The sequence below is a fragment of the Fringilla coelebs genome (genome assembly GCF_963513975.1).
Source record: "Fringilla coelebs genome assembly, chromosome: 4".
Lineage (NCBI taxonomy): Eukaryota > Metazoa > Chordata > Aves > Passeriformes > Fringillidae > Fringilla > Fringilla coelebs.
The window spans coordinates 772733-798210 of NC_140032.1; the positions used below are offsets into that span (position 1 = coordinate 772733).

General features: G+C 58.7%; 2 protein-coding genes across 6 annotated transcripts in view; one reads left to right on the top strand and one right to left on the bottom strand.

Moving 5' to 3' along the window:
• Nucleotides 1–1048: 1048 nt before the first annotated feature.
• Nucleotides 1049–3615, bottom strand: LOC311153037 (splicing factor YJU2-like). The gene has a single exon (XM_084204585.1). The coding sequence runs from the start codon at nt 2682–2684 to the stop codon at nt 1746–1748; it is 939 nt and encodes a 312-aa protein (XP_084060711.1). The 5' UTR covers nt 2685–3615; the 3' UTR covers nt 1049–1745.
• Nucleotides 3616–12781: 9166 nt separating this feature from the next.
• SFXN5 (sideroflexin 5) overlaps nt 12782–25478 on the top strand; it is a 115955-nt gene continuing 103258 nt past the window's right edge. For all 5 annotated transcript variants that reach the window (XM_084204193.1, XM_084204192.1, XM_084204196.1 and 2 more), the window contains exons 1-2: nt 12782–12886; nt 22622–22690. In XM_084204193.1, coding sequence (XP_084060319.1) covers nt 12830–12886; nt 22622–22690 — 126 coding nt within the window. In that variant the 5' untranslated portion in view covers nt 12782–12829. The remainder of the gene's footprint in view (nt 12887–22621; nt 22691–25478) is intronic.

The following is a 25478-nucleotide window of genomic DNA, read 5'->3' on the forward strand; positions in this document are numbered from 1 at the left end:
TCCAATCTCAGGAGCATTGAAGGAGAGGGCAGGCCAGGCTGTAACAATGACCTTCCTGAGGTCCTGTGGGAGCCTCCACTTGTCTTTGCCCTGTTTGCAAATGACAGAGACAGGGGTGTTCCGAGGGCTAGTGGATGGTACTGTGTGGCCCTTAGATAGCTGCTCCTGCACTAGGGATTCGAGTGCCTTTGGTTTGACTTCTGCCAGGGGCCACTGCTCCACCCAAATGGGACCATCTGCCTTCCATGTGAGTGGTGAGATGGGGTGCTCTGCAGTGGCCCCAGCTGGAAATCCTGTGGGTGTGAAGGGATTTCTAGTCTGGCTCCCCATTGTCTCTGCCCCACAAAATGACAGGTGCCTTTACCACAGAAGGCCTTACTGTGGCAGTTTGACCCTCAGGACCTTCAGTAGTGATTGACCTTTTCCTCTGCATGGAGGTGGCAGCTGCTCCAGTCCCAGAGATGACTCCGTTGGTGGCACCAGTTCCCAGCCCTGTGGCCACTTGGAGTGAGCAGCGATGGTGACATCTGACCCTGTGTCAGCCACACCTGGAGGAGAAACTTTGGTACCTTTGTTAGACAAGCCACACTCCATAACAGGTCTGTCGTGGCCTAGCATCTCTGCCCAAAAACCCACAGGATTTTCTGGCGAGACATCAGCCCAGGTGGGTACAAGAAAAGCTGGGGTATAGGTGTGCCCTTAGACAGACACCAGGGTGGATCTACAGATATTACAGTGATCTCATCCACTGGCCCCACAGTCTGGACTGCTGGAATCACATGTAACTCAACAGTGTCTCCTATGATTGAAACGTCTCCTGGCCCATCAGGAGGTCCAGGTTTACCAGCTGGATTCAGCAGATCACTTCATCCTCAGATTCAACAGAAAGGGCTCTCACCGGCATTCTTTGTGTCCCTGCCTGGATGTGTTGGTAGGCCTGGGGGAGTCAGCACCCTTCCTCATAGTCAGTGTTGTCACAGATGGTTTCTCTGTGCCTGGATGCTCTGAGATTGTGGGAAAAGAGGGATGAAACTGCTCAAAAGAAAGATCTCGCAGGTCTCTCTGTGCCTGGATGCTCTGAGATTGTGGGAAAAGAGGGATGAAACTGCTCAAAAGAAAGATCTCGCAGGAGTTTCACTGGGTCGACCAGCCCTTGAGGTCTTGAGGGTTGTCAGTTGGCCCCTGAGAAATTCCCCAGAAAGTTGGGTTTTTTGCCCTCGGGGAACTGGAGCACTTGGCTGCAACTCAAAATCCAGTGGCTGGCCAGTGGAGATGCTTTCAAAGGGCTAAGGAGAAGCCCTATGGTCAGGGTGCCAATTTGTAGCAGCGTGGGGTTTAGATGGTGGAAGCTGCTCCCTAATTCCCAGGAAGCATCTCCTGTGGAAAAGCCACTTAGGTTTTTTTGTTTTTTGTTTTTTTTGTGGGTTTTTTTGGTTTTTTGTGGGGTTTTTTTGTTTGTTTGTTTGGTTGGTTTTTTGTGTTTTTTTTTTTTTTTTTTTTCTGCCAGATCCCAGAGTTGTGGCTGCTGGAGTCCAGCAGGCACGGAACAGTGGGGAGAGCTTTGTCCCTGAGCTCCTGGGGATCTCTGGGAGGCTGGTGCTGGCAGGACAGTTCTGTCCCCACAGTGAGGGGCTGGAGGAGCCCCCCAGTCTGTGCAAAAGTGGGATCTGCTCTGTGTGGGGCTCCAGGAGCAGCAGGGAGCGGGGACAGCCCCCTCCCTGCTCTGTCCCCACCCTGCTGGCTCCTCAGTCGCTGTCCCAGTAGGCTCCCAGCAAACCCAGTGAGCATGTGGCTGCTGCTGCTGCTGGAAGTGAGCCCGTGCTGGCCGTGGTGCCTCTGGTTTCCATCCCCTTATCCAGGGCAGGATCTGGCTTGTCCTTCCTGCAGGCCACCAGCCCGGCCAGCTGGGCCTTGGTGCTGAGCTTGCCCACACTGCGCTCCCAGCTCTCCATCCTCGGCCTCTTGCTGTGGGAATCCTCCTGCAGGATGTCCGTGGGTTCTGTCTGGGCTGTGGGATTTGGACAGCGTTTTGCTGGTTCTTCGTCAGAGTCAGAATCCAGCAGGAGCCGGCGGTTCTGGGCCTGTTCCAACATGGCCTTCATCTCCTGCTCGTCCTCCTCCTGCTCCTTGTGCCTCTGCTCCTCCTCCAGCTCCTTGTGCTGCTTCAGCATGGCCTCAAAATCCACGTTGGCCTGGCGCTGGTTGAGCTCCTTCAGCTCCTGCAGGTTCTCCAGGACCTCCATCTCCAGCTTGGAGTCCTTGATTCGGTTCTCCAGGACCTTCATGGGATTGTTGAGCTCCTCCTCTTCCCTCTCCTTCTGCATCCTCTTCTCCTCCTCCTCCAGGAGCTTCTCTGCCTGGAAGTTCCTGGTGGCGCCGTGCTCCATGGCGTAATCCGTGTTCTGGGGGTCTGTCTTGAAGGTGATCTCAGCCAGGCAGCGCGGGCACTTGATGTAGAAGCGGAAGATGGGCAGCCCCAGGTAGGACTCATTCTGCACCGTCTCCTTGCGGGCGTTGAACTTCTTGCCCTTGTAGATGTACTCCCCACACGTCCTGCACCTCATGTTGAAGGGGGCCATGAGCCTCACCACGTACTGCCTGTCCTTCGGGAGCCTCCGCTTCGGGACCTTGGCGGGGTCGAAGTCAGGGGGGTAATATTTGTTCAGCACTTTCCGTTCCGACATGGCCGCGGCTGCCCCCGATCGCCGGCGCTGCCCCCGCGCTGCTCACCCCGCGCTGGGCACCTCTCCGGGGCAGAGCGGGGCTCAGGGGGTCTGGAAGCTGCTGCCTAACTCCCAGGAAGGGTCTTGCCTTGGTTTGAAAAGCCAGGTGTCTGCTAAGGAAGGCAGGAGTCTCCCTTGGAATGGAAAATGCACACAGGTGGTTCTGCTGGAGCAGGGATCCTGCACAAGGGGGGAGTTTTCTCCAGGGCTGCTGGAGATGGGCCTGCTCTCCCCCTGGGAATGCAGGGCAGGAGAAAGCTGCTCCTCTGGGAATGCAGGGCAGGAGAAAGCTGCTCCTCTGGGAATGCAGGGGAGGAGAAAGCTGCTCCTCTGGGAATGCAGCGGGCAAAGGCTGCTGATGTGTCCCAAACCTCAGATTATATCCAGATAGGAAGGCTTGGCTCCTCCCCTGGGCAGAGCATCTCCCAGTAGGATGATGGAGTTTTATCAGTGAGTCTCAATGGCCCATTGACAGAAGATAATTAGTAATTAATGGGCCATTAACATAAGATATTTCCCCGAGGGAGGATTGGTTGTGGAAGAGATGAAGAAAACTGCCCAATGAACAGCAGATAGCTGCCCCACCTCTGACAGATGGGAACAGAATACACAACTAAACCTTTCAACCTAAGGCACATCTGCTGTGGAAAAGGAGTAAGAGTTCCCTGCTTGGGAAGGAATTCAGGCAAGGCAGTCAAGTCCACACACCACACTCACCACGGCCAGCTCAGCCAGGAGAGACAAGAAGGGCCTTTTGTAGGATAAATTCCAGCGAGGTTTATTCCAGCAGGCTGAAGGGAAATCAGGGACAAAGGAGGAGACCATGTGCTCTGCATGATCCTAGGTATGGGTCAGCAGGCAGTGACCCGAGGGCACAGGGGGGCACGGTGCCCTTGCCCTGCCCTACAGGGAGGGTGGGATGGGCACCAGGGATACCCAGTGAGGAAACAGGGAAAGGACAGACCACGAGAATCTGGGACAAATGGGGAAGGCAAGCTGGGAGGATCAGTGTTGTGAGGCTCCATGGGGAAGTCTTCTCTTTCAGCCTAGGTGAGGAAAACTCTATGGTAGATCTTTCCAGGCTGAAGCCTGGAGGTTTCAAAGGTTTCCACACCTGATTTACCTGGCTGAACTGGAGCTGCTGTGGAAGGGGATAGGAAGGATGTTGTTCCCTCCCTCATCCTGCCGGGATTTTGGCTGGAGAAGATGCCCGTGCAGGCAGAGGTTGAGTTGGAGTGGGATTTCAACATGAAAGGCATTTTCTTCCTCTTCTCTACCTCCCAAAGTCACTGTGTTCTTTTAAAACCCCCCTGCCCTTCTCTTTACCTGCTTCAGTGTAGACCATGCCTTTGAAGAATGGTGCCTTTTGCCATAGGCCAGTAGCAGTTTCCTACCCCACCAGGCTCTGCAACCCAGTTCTCAGTCCCACACAACCTGCCTGGGCCAGGTTCCTGCTCTGTTTTCCTTCTCACCCAAGAAAAGGGAGTTAATTGTCACCCAGGGACAGCAGAGCCTCCCCACGCCCTGTGCAGGTGCCCTGGCTCCTTCAGGAGTTCTGCACAGCACCTCAGGAGAGGTGGAGCAGAGATCAGGAGTGGCAGGGGCAGGCTGAGTATTCCGAGCTAAATGCAGCTGGAGGCAGACAGAATTGGGACAGGAGGAAAGGAGCTCTGCTTCTGTCCAAGCCTTGGACCCTGCATGAGGAGGAGGAGGAGGAGGAGGAGGAGAAGGAGGTGGTGTTCCCCGGGAGAACAGCAGCCATGAACCTCACACTCCTTGCTGCCTCTCCCCTCCTGGGAAACACCTGAGGTTTGCGCTGCTTCAGCCGCTCCTCCTCCCTCTGTGTGTCTGGGGTGGGATGGGCTGTCCAAGGGAAGCGTTCTCCCCTTTCAGAAAGCGCCAGGAACCTCCGTGCCCGTGGGGTCGGATGCCGTGCCCTGGCAGCCCGAGCCTCCCTGGGTGCCCAGCTGTGCCCCTGGAGCAGTCAGGGAGAGCTGTGTGCGCTGGGAATGCAGCCCTGGGAATGCCGCAGGGCACGGCACTGAGTGCTGGGGAAAGGGAGAGGGGTTCCTCGGGCGGGCATTAACGGGGGAGCTGCGGAGCCACCGTCTCCCGCGGCAGCCGGGCCCCTCTCCGGCTCCCAGCCTCGCAGACCTCTGTTCTTGGCCCCGTGCCCCTGCAGGGACGGCTCTCGGTGCTCCCCACGCAAGTGCCGATGTTTGCATGGATCCCACGGCCCCTCCCTCCCACCTCTCCCTCCTCTCAGTCGTGTCTCACCGCCTCCCTCAGCCCCCTCTGCCTTAGTCAGCTCTGCCTTGTTTTGCTCCAAAAGCCTGCACGTTTTGCACTTGAATATAAAAAGTTACTCTCAGAGCTCAGCAGGCTGTACCAGGTGTGCAGCCCTGCCAGCAATAGGTGCTTCCACACCTCCTGTTCACAGCAGTACCTGTCCTGTTCCCTCACCTCCTGTCCAAATACCTGTTCTGTTCCCAGCAATGCCTGTCCTGTTCCCTCACCTCCTATTCCAAATACCTGTTCTGTTCCCAGCAGTACCTGTCCTGTTCCCTCATCTCCTGTCCAAATACCTGTTCTGTTCCCAGCAATGCCTGTCCTGTTCCCTCATCTCCTGTCCAAATACCTGTTCTGTTCCCAGCAGTACCTGTCCTGTTCCCTCATCTCCTGTCCAAATACCTGTTCTGTTCCCAGCAATACCTGTTCTACTCCCTCATCTTCTGTTCCCAGCAATGCCTGTCCTGTTCCCTCATCTCCTGTTCCCAGCAGTACCTGTCCTGTTCCCTCACCTCCTATTCCAAATACCTGTTCTGTTCCCAGCAATATCTGTCCTGTTCTCTCACCTCCTATTCCAAATACCTGTTTCTCCAGTTCCCAGCAATACCTGTTCTGTTCCCAGCAATACCTGTTCCCCCCTTTCCTGCCTTTCCAGCAGCAGGTGCTTTGACATCTCCTGCCTTTCCAGCAATAGGTGCTTCCACATTTCTTGCCTTTCTAGCAATACCTGTTCTGTTCCTTCACCTCCTGCCTTTCCAGCAATACCTGCTCCTTCCATCTCCAGCCTTTCCAAGAATCCCTGTTCCCTCACCTCCAGCCTTTCCAGCAATTCCTGTTCTGTTCCCTCACCTCCTGCCTTTCCAGCAATGGGTGCTTCCATACCTCCCATTTCCAAGCAATACCTGCTCCTTCCATCTCCAGCCTTTCCAGCAATCCTGTTCTATTCCCTCATCTCCTGTTTCCAGCAATAGGTGCTTCCACACCTCCTGCCTTTCCAGCAATACCTGCTCCTTTCACCTCCTGCCTTTCCAGCAATACCTGTTCTGTTCCCTCACCTCCTGCCTTTCCAGCAATGAGTGCCTCCATAGCTCCCATTTCCAAGCAATATCTGCTCTTTCCATCCCCTGCCTTTCCAGCAATAAGTGCTTCCACACCTCTTGCCTTTCTAGCAATACCTGTTCTGTTCCCTCGTCTCCTGCCCTTGCAGCAATAGGTGTTTGCATATCTCCTGCCTTTGCAGCAATTCCTGTTCTGTTCCCTCACCTCCAGCCTTTCCAGCAGTGGGTGTTTCCACATCTCCTGCCTTTCCAGGAGTACCTGTTCTGTTCCCTCACCTGCTGCCCCATCTCCCTGCCCTGCCAGCTGCAGGCTCCAGGTGTGCAGGGCTCCCTGGGTGCTGCAGAAGTGTGGAGCAGTGATGGATGCCCTGTGTCTGTCCCCCAGTGTTCAGCAGCTCCCTCCCTGTGTTTGGGGAAGGTGTCCTACAGATGCTCCTGTCTCTGTTCTCTGTTTCCCCACCCTCTGGGCTGAAGATTTGGGGTTCCCCCTCGGCTCCCAGATTTTGTTCTGTGCAGAAGAGCAGCACAGCAGCACTGCAGTGGGGTCTGTGGTGCTGGGGATAAACCTCCACCTTCCCAAGGGAATGGTTCTGAGGACCTAAATGCTTTCCCAGAGAGGGAGGAGAGGAGGAAGATAACTGGGGAAATGTTCTCCAGTTGCCCATCTGGGATTTATTTCCGTGTTCAGTGACTGAATCTCCTACTTAGTGATTTACTGGGGCTCCCAGGGGCAGGAGCAGCGTTCCTGCTCTGTGTCCTGGCTGTGCCCTGAGCTCTGTCCCTCTCTGCTGAGCCCAGCCCGCCCCCAGGGTTTTCTGGGCCAGCAGCAACCTCTCCCTGTTGTGTTTCAAACCCGGCCATAAGAGCCCCTGTGGTTTTGCCTTTCTCCTGGGGTTTGTTTTGCACTCTGAGCTGTTCCCCGAGGCTCAGCAGGGTGCTGAGCTCTGCCTTGCTGCCAGCCCACCGCTGGGTTCTTGCTTCTCCAGAGCTTTGGCAATTTCTTTTCCCCTTGCCTGCTCCTCCTGGCCACCTCCTGGTGTGGGCCAGGAGAGCCACCAAGGTTTGTCCTCCAACTGGAACAGACCTGAGGGATGTGGATTCTCCACTGTGATGTAGACTCAGCCTTGTGTGAGAGGGAACCCCAGTTTGGGGTTAAAAACCTGGAAAAGCATCCCCAGGTGGGAGAATTGTTGGGGTCTGGAGTTGTTGGTTTCCCCCTCTTCACGTCCGCAGGAAGTGGGTTCTGTGTGTCTCATGTTTCAAGAGTTGCAACTAATGTTTATAAAGAGCTTGTTATTTACGTTTTAAGCACTTTAAAAAAAATAAAAGTTGTTCAAGCTGTTCCTAGACACTTCTGATTCATTGACAACAGCGTCTGTGCTGACGGCGCCTGGACACTGAGTGACATTTCTGTTTGTCTGCTGCACGAGGAGAAGGAGGAGGAGGAGGAGGAGGAGGAGGGTGTCCAACTCCTCCAGCAGCTTTTCCACCTGCCCTGACAGTCCCTGAGTGCACTGGGAATGATGCTGGAACCTGGAGTTCCACCCAAACCCTGCTCCTGGCCCAGGTGTGGGGCACGAGGGGCTTGGGGTCCTTGGGGTTTGGGAGGGAAGCTGGGGTTGGATGAGGGGTTTGGGATCCTTTGGGTTTGTTGTGGGTGCCCTGAGCAGGGAAGGAAAAGGAAGAGGAAGAGGAAGAGGACCTGATACCATCAGTGTTCCCAGGAGCTCTGCTGTTCCTCCCTGCCCCTTGCACTGACCCCAGACTCCTCCCCAGCTCCTGTTGCCCCACTCAGCCCTTTTCCTTCCCAGCTCCTTCTCTCCATTCCAGCCTTTTCCCTGAGCTCCCTCAGCCCCCAGGAATGACCCTGCTGCTCCCCAGAGGAGCTCCCTCAGCTCTACCCTGGTTTCTTTTCCCTGCAGCCCCTGGGGAGCCGGGCATGTCTGGGGGGCTCAGCAGGGAAATGTGGGGGCTGAGCTGGGACCCTGTGGAAGGGGATCCAGCCCGGGGCAGTCCCTGGCAGAGCTGGGCAAACAGGATTTAACACAAATTGCTGCTGAGCCCTGCCTGGAGCACGGGGCAGCCCCAGCCCTGCAGGAGGAGGGAGCCCGGCTGCTGCTCCAGGCTGCAAAAACCACTCGTCTCCAGAGCTGCCTTCCAGATGGAGCCTGCCAAGGAGGGTTCCTGTCCCTGGTCCCAGCTGTCCCCCCTGGGCACCCCACAACTCCCTCGTGCCTGGGGGGACCCTGGATGGGCGCCAGGTGCCCCCCAAAGCTGCTCTCACTCCCCTGCTCAGCTGGGCAGGGAGAGAAACCACAACAAAAATCCCATCTGGGGATGAGGGCAGGGAGAGACCCCCCAGAACCCAGCAGGGACTGCAACGGGCACAAGAGATGGAGGAAATCAGTTTAATTCATTAATTTAATTTAATTTATTGCCAATCCAACCAGAGCAGGGCAGTGAGAAATAAACCCAAATTTGAAATCACTTCTGCCCCCACCCTCCCTTCCTCCCCAGGCTCAGTCTCCCTCCTGCTGCTCTCCCTCCTCCTTCCCAGTGCTGCAGGGAACAGGGAATGGGGCTGTGCTCAGCCCCTCACACATTGTCACTGTGCTCTTCCTCCTCCTCCTCCTCCTCACACTCTACCCCTGTCCAGCATGGGCTTCCCTTGGGGTCACAGCTCCTTCAGGGGCTCCTCATGGGGTCACAGCTCCTTCAGGGGCTTCCCTTGGGGTCACAGCTCCTTCAGGGCTCCTTTTGGGGTCACAGCTCCTTCAGGGGCTCCTCATGGGGTCACAGCTCCTTCAGGGGTTCTTTGTGGGGTCACAGCTCCTTCAGGGCTCCTTTTGGGGTCACAGCTCCTTCAGGGCTCCTTTTGGGGTCACAGCTCCTTCAGGGGCTGCTCATGGGGTCACAGCTCCTTCAGGGGCTCCTCATGGGGTCACAGCTCCTTCAGGGGCTTCCCTTGGGGTCACAGCTCCTTCAGGGGTTCTTTGTGGGGTCACAGCTCCTTCAGGGGCTTCCCTTGGGGTCACAGCTCCTTCAGGGCTCCTTTTGGGGTCACAGCTCCTTCAGGGGCTGCTCATGGGGTCACAGCTCCTTCAGGGCTCCTTTTGGGGTCACAGCTCCTTCAGGGGCTGCTCATGGGGTCACAGCTCCAGGATGTTCTCACAGGAGGCCCCCTGGAGCCCCTCTCCCCAAACCCCATTTCTGGGTGAGCTCACCCCATTTCTGGGAGTTTATTCCCCATTTCTGGGAGTTTATTTCCCATTTCTGGGTGAGCTCCCCCAAGGCTGGGGGGTTATTCCCCATTTCTGGGTGAGATCCCCCAAGGCTGGGGATTATTCCCCATTTCTGGGGGTTATTCCCCATTTCTGGGTGAGATCCCCCAAGGCTGGGGATTATTCCCCATTTCTGGGGGTTATTCCCCATTTCTGGGTGAGCTCACCCCATTTCTGGGGGGTTATTCCCCATTTCTGGGTGAGCTCCCCCCAAGGCTGGGGGGTTATTCCCCATTTCTGGGTGAGATCCCCCAAGGCTGGGGGGTTATTCCCCATTTCTGGGTGAGATCCCCCAGGGCTGGGGGGTTATTCCCCATTTCTGGGTGAGCTCCCCCCAAGGCTGGGGGGTTATTCCCCGTTTCTGGGTGAGCTCACCCCAAGGCTGGGGGGTTATTCTCCATTTCTGGGGGTTATTCCCCATTTCTGGGGGGTTATTCCCCATTTCTGGGTGAGCTCCCCCCAAGGCTGGGGGGTTATTCCCCATTTCTGGGGGTTATTCCCCATTTCTGGGTGAGATCCCCCAAGGCTGGGGGGGTTATTCCCCATTTCTGGGTGAGATCCCCCAAGGCTGGGGGGTTATTCTCCCCTCCCCCAAACCCCAAAATTGGAACAAACCCTTGTTTTTGGCGGGGGGCTCCCCCTCCCAGCAGGGAAGCACAAGTTGCCAGCCGGGCCGGATCTGCCGGGGCTGCAGCAGCCAAGGAATTGATATTCTGCTGGGATGGCACCAAGAAGTGATAAAAGGGATCGTCTTCTGTCACTGCACATGGGCTGGGGATAAACAGATTCTCTCCCCTCTGCTGTCAGCAAACACGGCTGTGGCAGCAGCAGCTCCTGGGAGGGGCAGAGGGGGAAAGGGGGAAAGGGGGGAAAGGGGGGAAAAGGGGTTTGGGGCAGCCTGGTCCCCACACAGATCTGGGGTTTGGGGCAGCCTGGTCCTCACACAGATCTGGGGTTTGGGGCAGCCTGGTCCCCACACAGATCTGGGGTTTGGGGCAGCCTGGTCCTCACACAGATCTGGGGTTTGGGGCAGCCTGGTCCCCACACAGATCTGGGGTTTGGGGCAGCCTGGTCCTCACACAGATCTGGGGTTTGGGGCAGCCTGGTCCTCACACAGATCTGGGGTTTGGGGCAGCCTGGTCCCCACACAGATCTGGGGTTTGGGGCAGCCTCCATCCCCACACTGAGCTTTGGGGGCTGATTTGGGGCAGCCTGACCCTCTCACAGAGCCTGGCAGGGGCCTTGGGGACGGGTTTGGGGCAGCTCCATCCTCCCACAGACCCCAGGATGAGCCCTTGGGATGGATTTGGGGCCGGATTTGGGGCAGCCTCCACCCTTGGGGCACAGGGAGCCCTCCCAGCTTTGGCAGGGCTGGGTTGGATCCATGGCTTTGGTTTCTTTGGAGACAGAGCTGGGGGGAGAGGGAGCCCGAGGGAGCTGGGCTTGGGGTCAGGGCTGGGTTTGGGGTCAGGGCTGGGCTTGGGGTCAGGGCTGGGCTTGGGGTCAGGGCTGGGTTTGGGGTCAGGGCTGGGGTTGGGGTCAGGGCTGGGGTTGGGGTCAGGGCTGGGGTTGGGGCCAGGGCTGGGTTTGGGGTCAGGGCTGGGTTTGGGGCCAGGGCTGGGTTTGGGGCCAGGGCTGAGCCCACAGCTCCAGGGCTGTCCCTGCAGGGCTCTGGGGGCAGCTCAGAGTCCCCAGCAGCCATCCCAAAGCGCAGGGATGGCAGGGCGGGGTGGGGGCAGGGTCCTGTCCCTGTCCCTGTCCCTGTCCCTGTCCCCAGGGACACGGAGCTGTCACCCCGGGCAGCCAAAGCTCTGTTTCAGCAATAGCTCCGAGGAAAAGCAAACAGAAATGACAAAATGCCATTTTCCTGCTCTTTTCCACTCCCCTTTTCACCCCTCAGAGCCCCTTTTGCATCCCTTCTCCCCGGGGATTTGGGGGTTGGCTGGAGGGGGTCGGTGCCGAGTTACCCAAAATCGCAGAGTGCTGTGGCAGGTGGGAGGAAGGAGGAACCGGCAGCGATGGGCTCCGCAGCACGGCACAGCGGCAGGAACCCACCGCAAACGGGGCCCTCCCGCCTCCCCCGGGCGGCAAAAATACGGGATGGTTTTCTTTCAGGGGTGTTCTTTAATTCCTCCTTCGCTGGAAATGCTGCTCCAGGATTTCCAGCCCTGCCCTGCCTCCCTGCCCCTGCAGGCGTTCCGTGTTCGCGGTCCCCTGGGCATCGATCCGGATCCTCCCAACCCTGTCCCGGCCGGTGAAGGTGCCGGCGTTTCTGACCCGCTCATCGGGCCCCGCCCCGCCGACTTTGGCGTTATCAGTTCAGATCCTTATCAGCCCTGACCGTTATCAGCTCAGATCGTTATCAGCAGCCCTGACCGTTATCAGCTCCCCCAAGGGCGCTGCTGGCCGCGGCAGAGCGGGGGCTGCAATTCCACCGGGAATTGCTCCTGGAATTGGGAAAAACTCTGAGAGCACCGAGTCCGGCCATGCCCAGCAGCACCAGGGCCACCACTGTCCCTGTCCCCAGGTGCCACCTCCACAGGGCTGGAAATCCCCCAGGGATGGGCACTGCAAACCCCCCTGGGCACTCCCAGTGCCTGACCCCCCTTTCCATGGGGAAATTCCTGCTGTGCCCACCCTGAGCCCCCCTGGGGCCGTTCCCTCTGCTCCTGTCCCTGTTCCCTGGAGCACAGCCCGACCCCCCGGCTGTCCCCTCCTGCCAGGAGCTGTGCAGAGCCACAAGGGCCCCCTGAGCCTCCTCTGCTCCAGCCTGAGCCCCTGCCCAGCTCCTCAGGGATTCTCCAGCCCCTGCCCAGCTCCTCAGGGATTCTCCAGCCCCTGCCCAGCTCCTCAGGGATTCTCCAGCCCCTTCCCAGCTCCTCAGGGATTCTGCAGCCCCTGCCCAGCTCCTCAGGGATTCTGCAGCCCCTGCCCAGCTCCTCAGGGATTCTCCAGCCCCTGCCCAGCTCCTCAGGGATTCTCCAGCCCCTGCCCAGCTCCTCAGGGATTCTCCAGCCCCTGTCCAGCTCCCTCAGGGATTCTCCAGCCCCTGTCCAGCTCCCTCAGGGATTCTCCAGCCCCTGTCCAGCTCCCTCAGGGATTCTCCAGCCCCTGCTCCAGCCCCTCGGTGTCCTTTTTGCCACAGGTGTCCTTCAATAGAATTTGGGGTGGTTTTCAGGCGTTTCTGGGCTTTCAGCTCGCTGTGTTTCATTATTAGCTCGGTCTATTACTCAATTAAGGTGAAACTTTTCTCTCCTGTCCCCTTCCCCGCGGGACTACATTTCCCATGGTGCCCCGCGCCCAGCGCGTTCCCCATTGGCTGGCGGTGCGGGCGCGGCCCCGCCCCCGGCGGCGGCCGGCGGACTCCATGTCCCGGCGTGCTCCGCGGCAGTTGCGGTTGGCCGCAGCCAATCAGCGCGGGGCCGGCGGGGGGCGGGGCCGGGCGGCGGGGGAGGCTGTTTAAAGTGGCGCTTGCGGGATGGCGGAGCCGGCGGACTATCCCCCGTTCCAGCTGGGGAAGCCCCGCTTCGAGCAGGTACTGCCGGCGGCGGGGGGCGGCGGGGGGAACACCGGGAGCGGCGGCGGGAGCCGGCCCCGCCCCGCGCGCGGCATCGCCCCCCCACCCCGCGGACGGAGCCCCCCGCTCCCCGCTCCGCCCCGCCCCTCCCGCGGCGCCGCGCGCCCATTGGCCCGCAGCCGCCGCGCCATTGGCCGGCCGAGCTGTCGGTCAGGGCCGCCGCCCCCTGCCCGCGGCGGGCACTGCGCGGCCCCGCGGCCCCTGTGGCGCGGCGCGCAGCGCGGCGGGCGCGGGGCCCGGGGGTCGCGGGTTCGAGCCCCGCGGGGGCGCAGGGTCCCGCCGGGGCATGGCGCGGGCTCGTCCTTGCCCCCGGGGGCTGCTGGCCCGGAATGGGCTCTGCCCAGGGTCCCTGGGAGGGCAGGAGCAGCTCTGGGATGCGGTGGGCTCCCAGGAGCCGGGGGAGCTCCAGGTGGGCGCTTTGCCAGCCGCACCAGGCAATGCCCAGCTCCGGTGCCAAGGGATGGAGGGGGGGTTGTGACCCCCAGGACCATGTGCAGGTCAACAGAATGTGACACATAGCACAGCTGTCTGCTCCACACCTGCCAGCTGAGATGGGCAGGGCAGCCCCTGGGCAGTGGTACACCTGGCTCCAGGTGAGCAGGGCAGGGGTAGGAGTGCTGCTGCCACCCACTGTGGGTGACCAGAGAAAACTCGTTGTGCTGGTGGAACCATTCAGGCTGATAAAAAGGCTCATAAACCTCCACCAGTCCCTGCTGAGCTGGGCAGGACTCCCTGGAGGAGAGCTAGCTGCTCCTTACCTGGGGCCTGTGAGTGTGTCCCACCATGGGGACAGCCCCCATGGGGGGACCATTCCCACCATCCACAGCAACCCAGAACCCCAGTTCATCCCCTGTCCATCCCCTGTTCATCCCCAGTTCATCCCCAGTTCATCCCCTGTCCATCCCCAGTTCATCCCCTGTCCATCCCCAGTTCATCCCCAGTTCAGCCCCAGTTCAGCCCCTGTTCATCCCCTGTCCAGCCCCTGTCCAGCCCCTGTCCATCCCCTGTTCATCCCCAGTTCATCCCCAGTTCATCCCCAGTTCATCCCCTCTTCAGCCCCAGTTCAGCCCCAGTTCAGCCCCAGTTCATCCCCAGTTCATCCCCAGTTCATCCCCTGTCCATCCCCAGTCCATCCCTGTTCATCCCCAGTTCATCCCCTGTTCATCCCCTCTTCAGCCCCAGTTCATCCCCAGTTCATCCCCTGTTCAACCCCTGTCCAGCCCCAGTTCAGCCCCAGTTCATCCCCAGTTCAGCCCCAGTTCATCCCCTGTTCAGCCCCAGTCTGACTCCACACCTGTGCTTGGTGTGACCCAGCCACCTCTGAGCTGTGCATTTCCCAGGGAGCTGTTCCATGGTGGGACAGTTCCACACTGGGGCCAGTCCAGGGTGGATCTCCTGCCTCTCCCACACCCCACATCCCTCCAGGGCTTGGAGCAAGCTGGGACAGTGCAGGGCTCCAGGGAATGGGCACAGGAGCAGGAATGGGAATGGCTTTGGGGTCCTGCAGAGTCACTGGGCACATCTCAGAGCCCCAGGGAGGGATGCTCCAGCTGGGCAGTCTTTATGAGGAGGAGGAGGAGGAGGAGGAGGAGATCTCCCTCTCCTCCTGGACAGCACAGCCCTGGCAGGCAGGCTTGGCAGAGCTGCTGTGTTCTGCTCATTCAGGAGCAGCTGGCACTGGGGGCAGCCCTGGGGAACCTTCCAGAGCTGGGGCAGGCTGCTCCTGGCTGCTGGGCCCCGAGGGAGGCTCCCCCTCTGCTGGGAGAGCCCTTGGGAGGGGATTCTTGGGGAATGTTTGCCAGGGGGGCACTGTGAGGGGCAGAACCCCCTCTGTGCCCTGGGGCTGCATCCCTGCCCCGTGCAGGCTCAGGGAGCTGGGGCAGGGCTGGGAGCTGCTGTCCTGCTGGCTCCATCCACATCCCTGCCTTCCCAAGGCCGGGCTGGCAGCCAGCAGCACTCTGGGGGAGGAGGGCTTGGGGTGTTCCCAGGTCTGTGGGTCCTGGTTGGCTCTGCCCTGTTTGGGATGCAGCACCACTCACAGCGCTGCTCCCTCCAGGGCCTGGGAGAGCCCAGCCCCTGCAGCCCTGCCTGGGACACTTCCATGGGGAGCACAGACCTTCCATCCCTGCCTGGGACACTTCCACAGAGAGCACAGACCTTCCATCCCTGCCTGGGACATTTCCATGGGGAGCACAGACCTTCCATCCCTGCCTGGGACACTTCCATGGGGAGCACAGACCTTCCATCCCTGCCTGGGACACTTCCATGGGGAGCACAGACCTTCCATCCCTGCCTGGGACACTTCCACAGAGAGCACAGACCTTCCATCCCTGCCTGGGACACTTCCATGGAGAGCCCAGCCCCTCCATCCCAGCTCCAGCCTCTCCATCCCTGCCCAGCCCCTCCATCCCAGCTCAGCCCCTCCAGTTCTTTATTTCCCCCATCCTGACCTTTGCAGACTTTGTTCTGCAGGAGCCCCAGCTCATTCCCAGGGGATCAGGGACCCCCAAACCTCCCCTGCCAGGAGTTCTGTGCCTTCCCCAGCACCCCCTGTCCCAGGTGGATCCAGCCTGGCCTGGGCACTGCCAGGGATCCAGGGGCAGCCCCAGCAAATCTGGGAATTCCAGCCCAGCTCCTGCCCACCCTCCCAGCCAGCAATTCCTTGCCAAGATCCCAGCCCAATCTCCCCTTTCCCAGTGGCAGCCATTCCCTGGCTCCTGTCCCTCTGTCCCTTGTCCCCAGTCCCTCTCCAGCTCTCCTGGAGCCCCTTTGGGACTCTGAAGATTCCCTGGATTTTTCCCTTCTCCAGGGGAACATTCCCAGCTCTCCCAGCCTGGCTCCAGCCCTGGGGTCTCCTCTGGCTGAGCCTTGTCACAGTCCCAGTGCTCAGTGGCTTAGGCTGAGTTTTGTTTGCTTTAGCTTAAAATTCTCTCCCAATTCATTTCAAGCTGACACGAGCCTGGTTCTGAGCTCAGCCCCACCCCAAGCCTGCCTGCTTTTTGCTCTGGCTTAATTAAACCCTGTGTCAAAGCAGGCTGTAATTAAAGTGGAGGAGCTGTCCCTGCCTCTGCTCCTCGGGATTCTTTTCCTCCTGCAGGTGATTCACAGCTCCCCACTGGCCTCTCACCTTCTCCCAGATCCCTGCAGGGCAGGGAGGTGAGCTGGGATCCCAAATTCCAGCCTGCTCCCAAACCTGGGGGCTTTGGGACCAGCTGCACCTTCGGGGCCCAGCTCTGGGATGCTGGAAGGGAAGTGACATTCCCAGGCACCTCCTGTGCTGCAGCCTGCTGGGAAGTGCTCCCAAAATAGCCCAAATTCCTCAGGAAATTGGTGATTCTCACTGTGCTCCAGCTCTCTGCACCAGCTGCTCCAGGAGCCGGGCATGGGTACTGGGGAGAGCCGGGCCAGACCCGGCTCAGGAGCCCTGAGCCTGGCTCAGGGCTTAGGCAGGGCTGGATGAGCCTGGCTCAGGGGTTAGGCAGGGCTGGGTGAGCCTGGCTCAAGGGTTAGGCAGGGCTGGATAAGCCTGGCACAGGGCTGGATGAGCCTGGCTCAGGGGTTAGGCAGGGCTGGGATGAGCCTGGCTCAGGGCTTAGGCAGGGCTGGGATGAGCCTGGCACAGGGGTTAGGCAGGGCTGGGATGAGCCTGGCACAGGGGTTAGGCAGGGCTGGATGAGCCTGGCACAGGGAGCAGGGCTGGGATGAGCCTGGCTCAGGGCTGGGATGAGCCTGGCACAGGGGTTAGGCAGGGCTGGATGAGCCTGGCTCAGGGCTGGGATGAGCCTGGCTCAGGGCTTAGGCAGGGCTGGGATGAGCCTGGCTCAGGGGTTAGGCAGGGCTGGGATGAGCCTGGCACAGGGGTTAGGCAGGGCTGGATGAGCCTGGCACAGGGCTGGGATGAGCCTGGCTCAGGGGTTAGGCAGGGCTGGATGAGCCTGGCACAGGGCTGGGATGAGCCTGGCTCAGGGGTTAGGCAGGGCTGGATGAGCCTGGCACAGGGCTGGGATGAGCCTGGCTCAGGGGTTAGGCAGGGCTGGATGAGCCTGGCTCAGGGCTGGGATGAGCCTGGTTTAGGGGTTAGGCAGGGCTGGGATGAGCCTGGCACAGGGAACCATCCCCAGTTCTCAGGGAAACTGAGGCTGGGCTGGCAGGGGGGGCACAGGGCTGCTCCTCTCATCCCATTTGCAGCTCCTGCCAGCTCTGGGTTTGCTGCAGCACTGGTGAGTCTGGGAGGAATCTGAGAGATGAGGTGAGAGAGGAGGAATCTGACTCCAGGTTCTTATCATACCATATCATATCAATCATATCATATCAATCATATCATATCAATCATATCATATCATATCATATCATATCATATCATATCATATCATATCATATATCATACCATACCATATCATCCTGTACTAAAACTGTACTAAAGGAAGAGAAAGGATTCAGACAGAAGGCTGGACAAGGATGGACGATAGAAACTCGTGGCTGACTCAGAGAGTCCAGCACAGCTGGCTGTGATTGTTCATCAATTAAAAACAATTACCTGGCGAAGGGATTATTGAGAAAATATCCCAGTGACAGAGCAGGGAATCCCAGACTGGTCTGGGTTGGGTTGGAGGGACCCTGAATCCCACCCAGTGCCACCCTGCCATGGCAGGGACACCTCCCCCTGCCCCAGGTGGATCCAGCCTGGCCTTGGGCACTGCCAGGGATCCAGGGGCAGCCACAGCAAATCTGGGAATTCCAGCCCAGCCCCTGCCCACCCTCCCAGGGAAGAATTTCCCCCAAATTTCTGAATTATTGGTGAGAGGAACAGCGGATTTGTCTTTCCAAACCAGCTGCGGGTCTGCTGGGAGATAAAACCAGCACTGGGAGATAAAATAAACAATGGGAAGGATCCCACTGATTGATGAATGGAAAAAGAGATTTGCTTTTACAAATAAACTTTGGGTTTGCTGATAAACAAAATTAGACACTGAGAGATGAAAGAAACAGTGAGGAAGGAAAGAAAACCAAAATTCAGTGAGAATTAAAAATTAAAAGGAGGGTTATACATTAGAGGGAAATCTTCAGTATCAGGTGTATCGGGGAGCCTGAACCTCTCAAGGACCTCAGCCAGTGGGGAAAGAGAGAAGGGAAATTGGGATAAAAAGGAGGCTGTGTCCTGCAAAAATCGGAGAGATCCCAGGGGAATGCCCCGTGGCCTCTGCTTTATTCCAGTAAAGCCAGAAAGCACTCTGGCTCCTTTTGGGCATAAACCTCTGGGGTTTGAGCATCCATTTTCCTAACATTGGGAATTGCTGGGGCTTGTTTTTTGGTTTTTTGGGGTTTTTTTGCCTTGTGTTTTGTATGCAGCTCTGGGAAAACCAATCCTGAATTGAAAAAAAAAATTCCTTTGGCTTGCAGTGAGGAGAAGCAGCTGGGGCTGAGCTGGGGCTGAGCTGGGGAGCAGGGGCTGCTCTGGAGGGGGGGATGGCAGCAGGGGCTGCTCTGCCCTTCTCTGAGAGGGAACCCACAGTGCCAGGGCTGGGGAGCAGCAAACAAAGGATCCTTGTTGGGCTGGAGATGCAGCAGGGCCAGGAGCTGTGGGAGGGTGGGCAGGGAGCCCTGGGAGCCCTGGCAGCTCTGGGCTTGAGCCTGGCTCTGGGCTTGAGCCTGGCTCTGGGCTTGAGCCTGGCTCTGGGCTTGACCTTGGCTCTGGGCTTGAGCCTGGCCCTGGTTTAAGCCTGGCTCTGGTTGAGTGGAACCCTGGTGGTCTGGGTTTGAGCCTGGTTCTAGCTGAGGTGGAGCCCAAGGAACCCTGGTGGGGTGGGCTTGAGCCTGGCTCTGGGCTTGAGCTTGGCTCTGGTTTGAGTCTGGCTCTGGTTGAGTGGAACCCTGGTGGTCTGGGTTTGAGCCTGGCTCTGGGATTGAGCCTGGCTCTGGTTGAGGTGGAGCCCTGGTGGCTCTGGGTCTGAGCCTGGCTGTGGGTCTAAGCCTGGCTCTGGGTTAAGCCTGGCTCTGGGTTCAGCCTGGCTCTGGGTTTCAGCCTGGCTCGGGGTTAAGCCTGGCTCGGGGTTAAGCCTGGCTCTGGGTTAAGCCTGGCTCTGACTTTAAGCCTGGCTCTGGGTTTCAGCCTGGCTCTGACTTTAAGCCTGGCTCTGGGTTTCAGCCTGGCTCTGGGTTAGGCCTGGCTCTGGGTTAAGCCTGGCTCTGAGTCTAAGCCTGGCTCTGGGTTAAGCCTGGCTCTGGGTCTAAGCCTGGCTCTGGGTTTAAGCCTGGCTCTGGGTTAAGCCTGGCTCTGGGTTTAAGCCTGGCTCTGGGTTTCAGCCTGGCTCTGGGTTAAGCCTGGCTCTGACTTTAAGCCTGGCTCTGGGTCTAAGCCTGGCTCGGGGTTAAGCCTGGCTCGGGGTTAAGCCTGGCTCTGACTTTAAGCCTGGCTCTGACTTTAAGCCTGGCTCTGGGTCTAAGCCTGGCTCTGGGTTAAGCCTGGCTCTGGGTTAAGCCTGGCTCAGGGTTAAGCCTGGCTCAGGGTTAAGCCTGGCTCGGGGTTAAGCCTGGCTCTCAGAGGACTCTCGGTGTGGGGCAATGAGGCCCTGACTCATCAGAGCTCCCCAAACCCGTTCAGCCCCAGCCTCCCTGGTGGTTTTGGGGCTCTCTGAGCACAGAACGGGCAGGTTCAGGCAGCAGCCCCTGGAAATAAATCCCTGAGCGCCTCCTGCCCTGGCACAGAGTCCCCTGGCAGTGCCCAGGATGGGCACTGGGCACAGCCTGGGGCAGGGGACGTGTCCCTGCCGTGGCAGGGTGGCACTGGGTGGCTCTGGGCTCCCTTCCATCCCCCCCATTCCCTGATTCCAGGGTTTGGGCACTCAGCTCCCCAGCCACGGGCAGGGAATGTGGCACTGGGATATCACCAGGCTGGGGCTGAGCTGCTCAGACCTGCCCTTGAGCTGGGCCTTGCTGAGCTGGGCTCAGTGCCTGGGACATGGCCCCAGCCCCCGAGGGCCTGGGCAGCTGGGAGAGGGGGGCTGGTCCTGCCAGAGGGCATTGCCAGGCTGCCCCTGGAACCCCAGCTCTCCTTCCCCTCCCTGGCATCCACTCCTTGCTCAGGGGGAACACTGATGTTCCATTTCATTCCATTGAATTTCCATTGAATCCCATTGAATCCCATTCATTTCCATTGGATTTCCATTTCATCCCATTGAATCCCACTCATTTCCATTGAATCCCATTCCATTCCATTTGGGGCTGCTGTTCTCAGTGTGGCACAGGGATAAAGGCAGGGGGAACTCACGTTCAGGATCCATCCCCTGTCCTGCTGGTGGTGAAGGCAGCAATTCCAGCTGGTCAGCAGCAATTCCAGCTGGTCAGCAGCAATCCTGAGTGTTTAGGAGTATTTCCAGGTGTTAGTTTAGCAGCCATTCCAGCTGGTCAGCAGCAATCCCAAGTGTTTAACAGTAATTCCAGGTGTCAGTTTAGCAGCAGTCCCAGCTGGTCAGCAGCAATCCCAAGTGTTGTCAGTAAATCCAGTAAGTCAGTTATTAGTTAGCCATAATTCCAGGTGTTTAACAGTAATCCCAGCTGGTTAGCAGCAATTCCAGCAGGTTAGCAGTAATCCCAAGTATTTAGCAATAAGTCCAGCTGTTACTTTAGTAGCAGTCCCGGCTGGTTTGCAGCAATTCCAGCTGGTTTGCAGCAATTTCATGTGTTTAGCAGTAATTCCACGTGTTTAGCAGTAATTCCAGCTGTTAGTTTAGCAGCAGTCCCAGCTGGTTAGCAATAATTCCAGCTGGTTAGCAGTAATTCCAGGTATTTAGCAGCAGTTCCAGGTGTTTAGCAGCAGTTTCAACTGTTCAGCAGCAGTTCCAGCTGTCTCAGGAGCAGTTCCAGCTGTTAGCTCAGCAGTAATTCCAGCTGTTCAGCAGCAATTCCAGGTGTTCAGCAGCAGTTCCAGCTGTCTCAGGAGCAGTTCCAGCTGTTAGCTCAGCAGTAATTCCAGCTGTTCAGCAGCAATTCCAGGTGTTCAGCAGCAGTTCCAGGTGTTCAGCAGCAGTTCCAGCTGTTAGCTCAGCAGTAATTCCAGGTGTTCAGCAGCAGTTCCAGGTGTTCAGCAGCAGTCCCAGCTGTTAGCTCAGCAGTAATTCCAGGTGTTTAGCAGCAATTCCAGCTGTTCAGCAGCAGTTCCAGCTGTTATCTCAGCAGCAGTTCCAGCTGTTATCTCAGCAGTAATTCCAGGTGTTCAGCAGCAGTTCCAGGTGTTCAGCAGCAGTTCCAGCTGTTCAGCAGCAGTCCCAGCCGTTATCTCAGCAGCAATTCCAGGTGTTCAGCAGCAGTTCCAGGTGTTCAGCAGCAGTTCCAGCTGTTCAGCAGCAGTCCCAGCCGTTATCTCAGCAGCAATTCCAGGTGTTTAGCAGCAGTTCCAGCTGTTCAGCACCAATTCCAGCTGTTAGCAGCAGTTCCAGCTGCTGTCTCAGCACCAGTCCCACTGCCCTGGGCTCTGTGGGATGGGCAGGGCCGGCGCTGCTGCTCCTGGGGCTGCTCGGGGCTGGCTCATCAGGCATTGCTCACTCCCCCACCCACCCCTGGCACGTGTGGGGAGGGTGCTGCCATCTGCAGGGATCCCACACCCAAAATAAAAGGGAGGCAGCAAAATGTCAAGCTCAAATCCAGTCAGAAGTACCAGAATTAGCATTAATTGGATCCATGCTAATTAAAAACCGCTGTGCTTTTTTCCCGTTCTGTTCTCCTGTTCCTGGAGCCGTTCTGTTCCTTTGGGGGGTTCTGGTTTTGGTTTTTTGGTGCAGAACGTGGAGGAATGCTGGAGATTTTGGGGTCAGGCTGCAGTGGGGGTCAGCAGGGCCCTGGGCAGGCCCTGGCAGAGGGATCCCCAGGAATCAGGGGGTCCCTGGAGGAGCAGGGAGGAGGCAGCAGCCGGTTCTGGGAAGAGGAGCCAGCAGTGATCAGACGCCATTCCCACTGCTCCATCCCCACTCCTGGGCTATGAACACTCCTGTGTCTATGGCCCAGCCCTGCAGAAGGAGCCCAGCAGGAGATGGGCCATGTGGGGATGGAGAATTCCCAGGATCCCAGAGCTCCTGATGTCCCTGGGGCTCTGGGTGATGAGGAGAGGCTGCCCTGTGTCCCCTTGGCTGGGGTCTGGAATTCTCCTGCCCCAGGATCCTGGAATCCAGCTGGGGCAGGAGTGATGATGTTCCCAAGAGTGTCCCAAGGGCTCCCAGCCCCTCAGCATTTCATGGTCTGGTGCTTGGAGTTGGTACAAACTCCACTGATGTTTTTATTTTCGCTGTCTAAGTACTGAGTCGTGTTTTCTCCTCTGCCCTGGAGCTGCCCATGACCTTCCCTGCTGTCTCACGGATCCTCTCCCCTCCTTGCAGCCTTTTCCTGGCTCTGGAGGAGCCCTGAGCAGCCTGGCCTGGCTGGGCTGGTTCTTGGTGGCATTTTGGGAATAATCCAGGCTGGCTGTGCTCATGTAGGGATGGAAAAGCTGGGAAGAGCCTGAAGAGGCTTTTGCTGGGAGCAAAGGGAGGGATCCAGGGGATCCTGGAGTGCTTTGGGTTCCTATCCCAAATCGCCAGCAAAACCCTCCTTAACCATTACAAAAATAAACATTATTTATTTTCAGTTGATGCTTCATTCTGCCAAGGAAATAAACCCCAATTTCTCACTGGATGTGTTTGGTTTTTGTCTCCTGTTTTGCAGAGTTCATTTTATGGCAGATTCAGGCACTTCCTGGACATCATCGACCCCCGCACGCTCTTTGTGACCGAGGTAATTCTGCACTGCTGCTGGGGCAGGGGCTGCCAGGGAGCTGGGGCTGGAAGCCCCCCTGCCCTGGGAGCAGCAGGAGGAATGGCCCCGTGCCTGCAGTGGCTTTGTGCCTCTCAGGTGACTGATTGCCCCAGGACTGCTCGCTCTGCCCCAGCTCCCTCTGCCAGCCCAGCTGGCTTCTGGCAGAACTGCCCCTGCTTTTGTCCTCTCAGGAGGAAAATCCTGCAGGTCTGCATGGCAGAAGTGCAGGGGGGTGAGAGAGAGAGCAGATGTGAGTTCTGTGGGGCATGGACGGGGTGGGAGGTGGGGCAGCTCTGCAGGGGCTGCACTCCAGGGCTCCCAGCTCTGCTTTCCTCAGCTCCTGCTGGGGTTTTTCCTCATCTCCTGGCTGGGATTTCTCCTCACTTCTTGCCCTGTTTGCAGCAGGCTTTGGGGGTCCTGCCCCTTCCTTTCCATCTGGTGTGTCCAGCTTCGCTGCTGCTCTGTGCTCCCATGGCTGAGGGTGAAGGGGAAGGAGCAGCTCTGCCCTTTGGAACTCTGCCCTTTGGCCAGGAAACTTTGGAATTTCACTGAAGGGCAGCTGCTTTTTCCATCCTGAACCTCCTGTCCCTGTTCCCTGGAGCACAGCCCGACCCCCCGGCTGTCCCCTCCTGCCAGGAGCTGTGCAGAGCCACAAGGGCCCCCTGAGCCTCCTTTGCTCCAGGCTGAGCCCCTGCCCAGCTCCTCAGGGATTCTCCAGCCCCTGCCCAGCTCCTCAGGGATTCTCCAGCCCCTGCCCAGCTCCTCAGGGATTCTCCAGCCCCTGCCCAGCTCCTCAGGGATTCTCCAGCCCCTTCCCAGCTCCTCAGGGATTCTCCAGCCCCTGCCCAGCTCCTCAGGGATTCTCCAGCCCCTGCCCAGCTCCTCAGGGATTCTCCAGCCCCTGCCCAGCTCCCTCAGCCCCTCCTGGGGCTCCATTCCCTTCCCAGCACTTTTCAAGGCTCAGTCTCTGCTGCTCCTGGGGGATTTTCCTGCTCTCCAGGGATGCAGAGGGGTTTGGGCTCTGAACCCCTCGGGGTGACCCTGGCCCAGCCACACCTTTCCCCACCTGTGCAAGGATCCTCCCCAGGTTTGGGGAGGCTGGCAGGGTGTGGGCTCAGAGGGGTCAGCTGCTCTAACTGCATTTTGGGGAGGTTCTTCCAGGAAGGTGAACCCCAGGGGATGAAAAGCACCAAGTCTGAGTGGCCCAGTTTTACCCTGGGTGAGAACTGAGCAGTTTTGGGTCCCAGAGTGAGCCCAGCAGGGCAGGGAGGGCTGGAGTCCCTCTCTGGGCTGAGCTCCAGGAATGCCTGGGGCATTGCAGGGAGGGAAATGCCCTCTGACATTTCCTCTGGGGGTGTGAATGCCACGGCAGGGATGCCTCAGGAAACCTGACCAGAAATTCCCTTTCCCTGGAGCAGAGCGATCACCTGGGTGACTCCTGGGGCACAAAATCTGCTTTTTGCTGGCCCTGCTCTGTGTGTTTGCCGGAAATGGGGTGTGCAGCTGTAGGACTCCAAGGTTCTTTTGCTTTCCTTGGGTAGCTGAGGGGCAGATGAGAGCCAGGAGGGGTTTGCTGAGCCCAGGCTGTGCAGGGAGCTCCTGCCCTGCACACTTGGCTGCATCTCCCAGGCCCAGGACCCGGGGAACAAACAGATCCCTGCTTGCCATGGAGGGGAAAAGAGGAGATGAAGAAGTGTCTGACGGGAGGGGAGGTGAACCCCACGGAAAATGCTGGGAAATGGGGTGCTAGCGAATTTTTAAATATTTTTATTTTTCATTTTTTACATTTCTGTTTTAATCCTTTTTGTTTTGGTGGCTGTGGGTTCCACGGTGGCATCCTGCTGCTGGCTGTGCTCTGGGGAGGGGTGGAGGGTGGGGGTCACCAGTGCCACTCCTCCCTTGTCATTCGTTGCTTACAAAGCAGGTTCTGAGCACAGTTAGAAACTTCTGGTGCTCCAGAGGCCCCAGAGGAGGGGGAATGCTGGGGGGTGGCCCTGTCCTGCTGCAGCTGGGCTTTTGTCTGCTGGGGGACACAGCCCATGGCACTGGGCACAGCTGAGGGCACAGGGCTGCAGCGTGGCCTGGCAGGGCTGGCAGTGGGGTGGCAGTGGGGTGGCAGTGGGGTGGCAATGCTGGCAGTGCTGGCAGTGTTTGCAGTGCTGTGGCAGTGGTGGCCCTGGTGGCAGTGGTGGCCCTGGTGGCCCTGGTGGCCCTGGTGGCAGTGGTGGCCCTGGTGGCAGTGGTGGCAGTGCTGTGGCAGTGGTGGCCCTGGTGGCCGTGGTGGCCGTGGTGGCCCTGGTGGCCCTGGTGGCCCTGGTGGCAGTGGTGGCAGTGGTGGCCCTGGTGGCCCTGGTGGCCCTGGTGGCAGTGGTGGCAGTGGTGGCCCTGGTGGCAGTGCTGCAGCCCCTCTGGGGAGGAGCTTTGGTGTCTCTCCTCCCCCCCAGTGCCTCTGGAACCATCTCTTGGCACTGCACATTTGCAAACTGCTGCCTCAGAGGGACCCTGTGTCCTGCAGGGTCACCACGCTGTCCCCAGGGTGTCCCTCGGGGCTCAGGGCCTGGCCTGGGGACATGGGAGGGACAAAATGACTGCAGGGATCCCTTTAACTGCTGTGCCATGGGAAGGTCCCAGTGCAGGGTCTGGGGATGATTGCAGTGATCCCTTTAATTGCTGTGTAAAGAGGCAGGTCCCAGTGCAGGGCCTGGGATGATTGCAGGGATCCCTTTAATTGCTGTGCCATGGGAAGGTGCCAGTGCAGGGTCTGGGA

Coding starts and splice junctions, on each gene's coding strand:
- LOC311153037 (XM_084204585.1), bottom strand. CDS start 2,684: ATGTCGGAACGGAAAGTGCTGAACAAATATTACCCCCCTGACTTCGAC.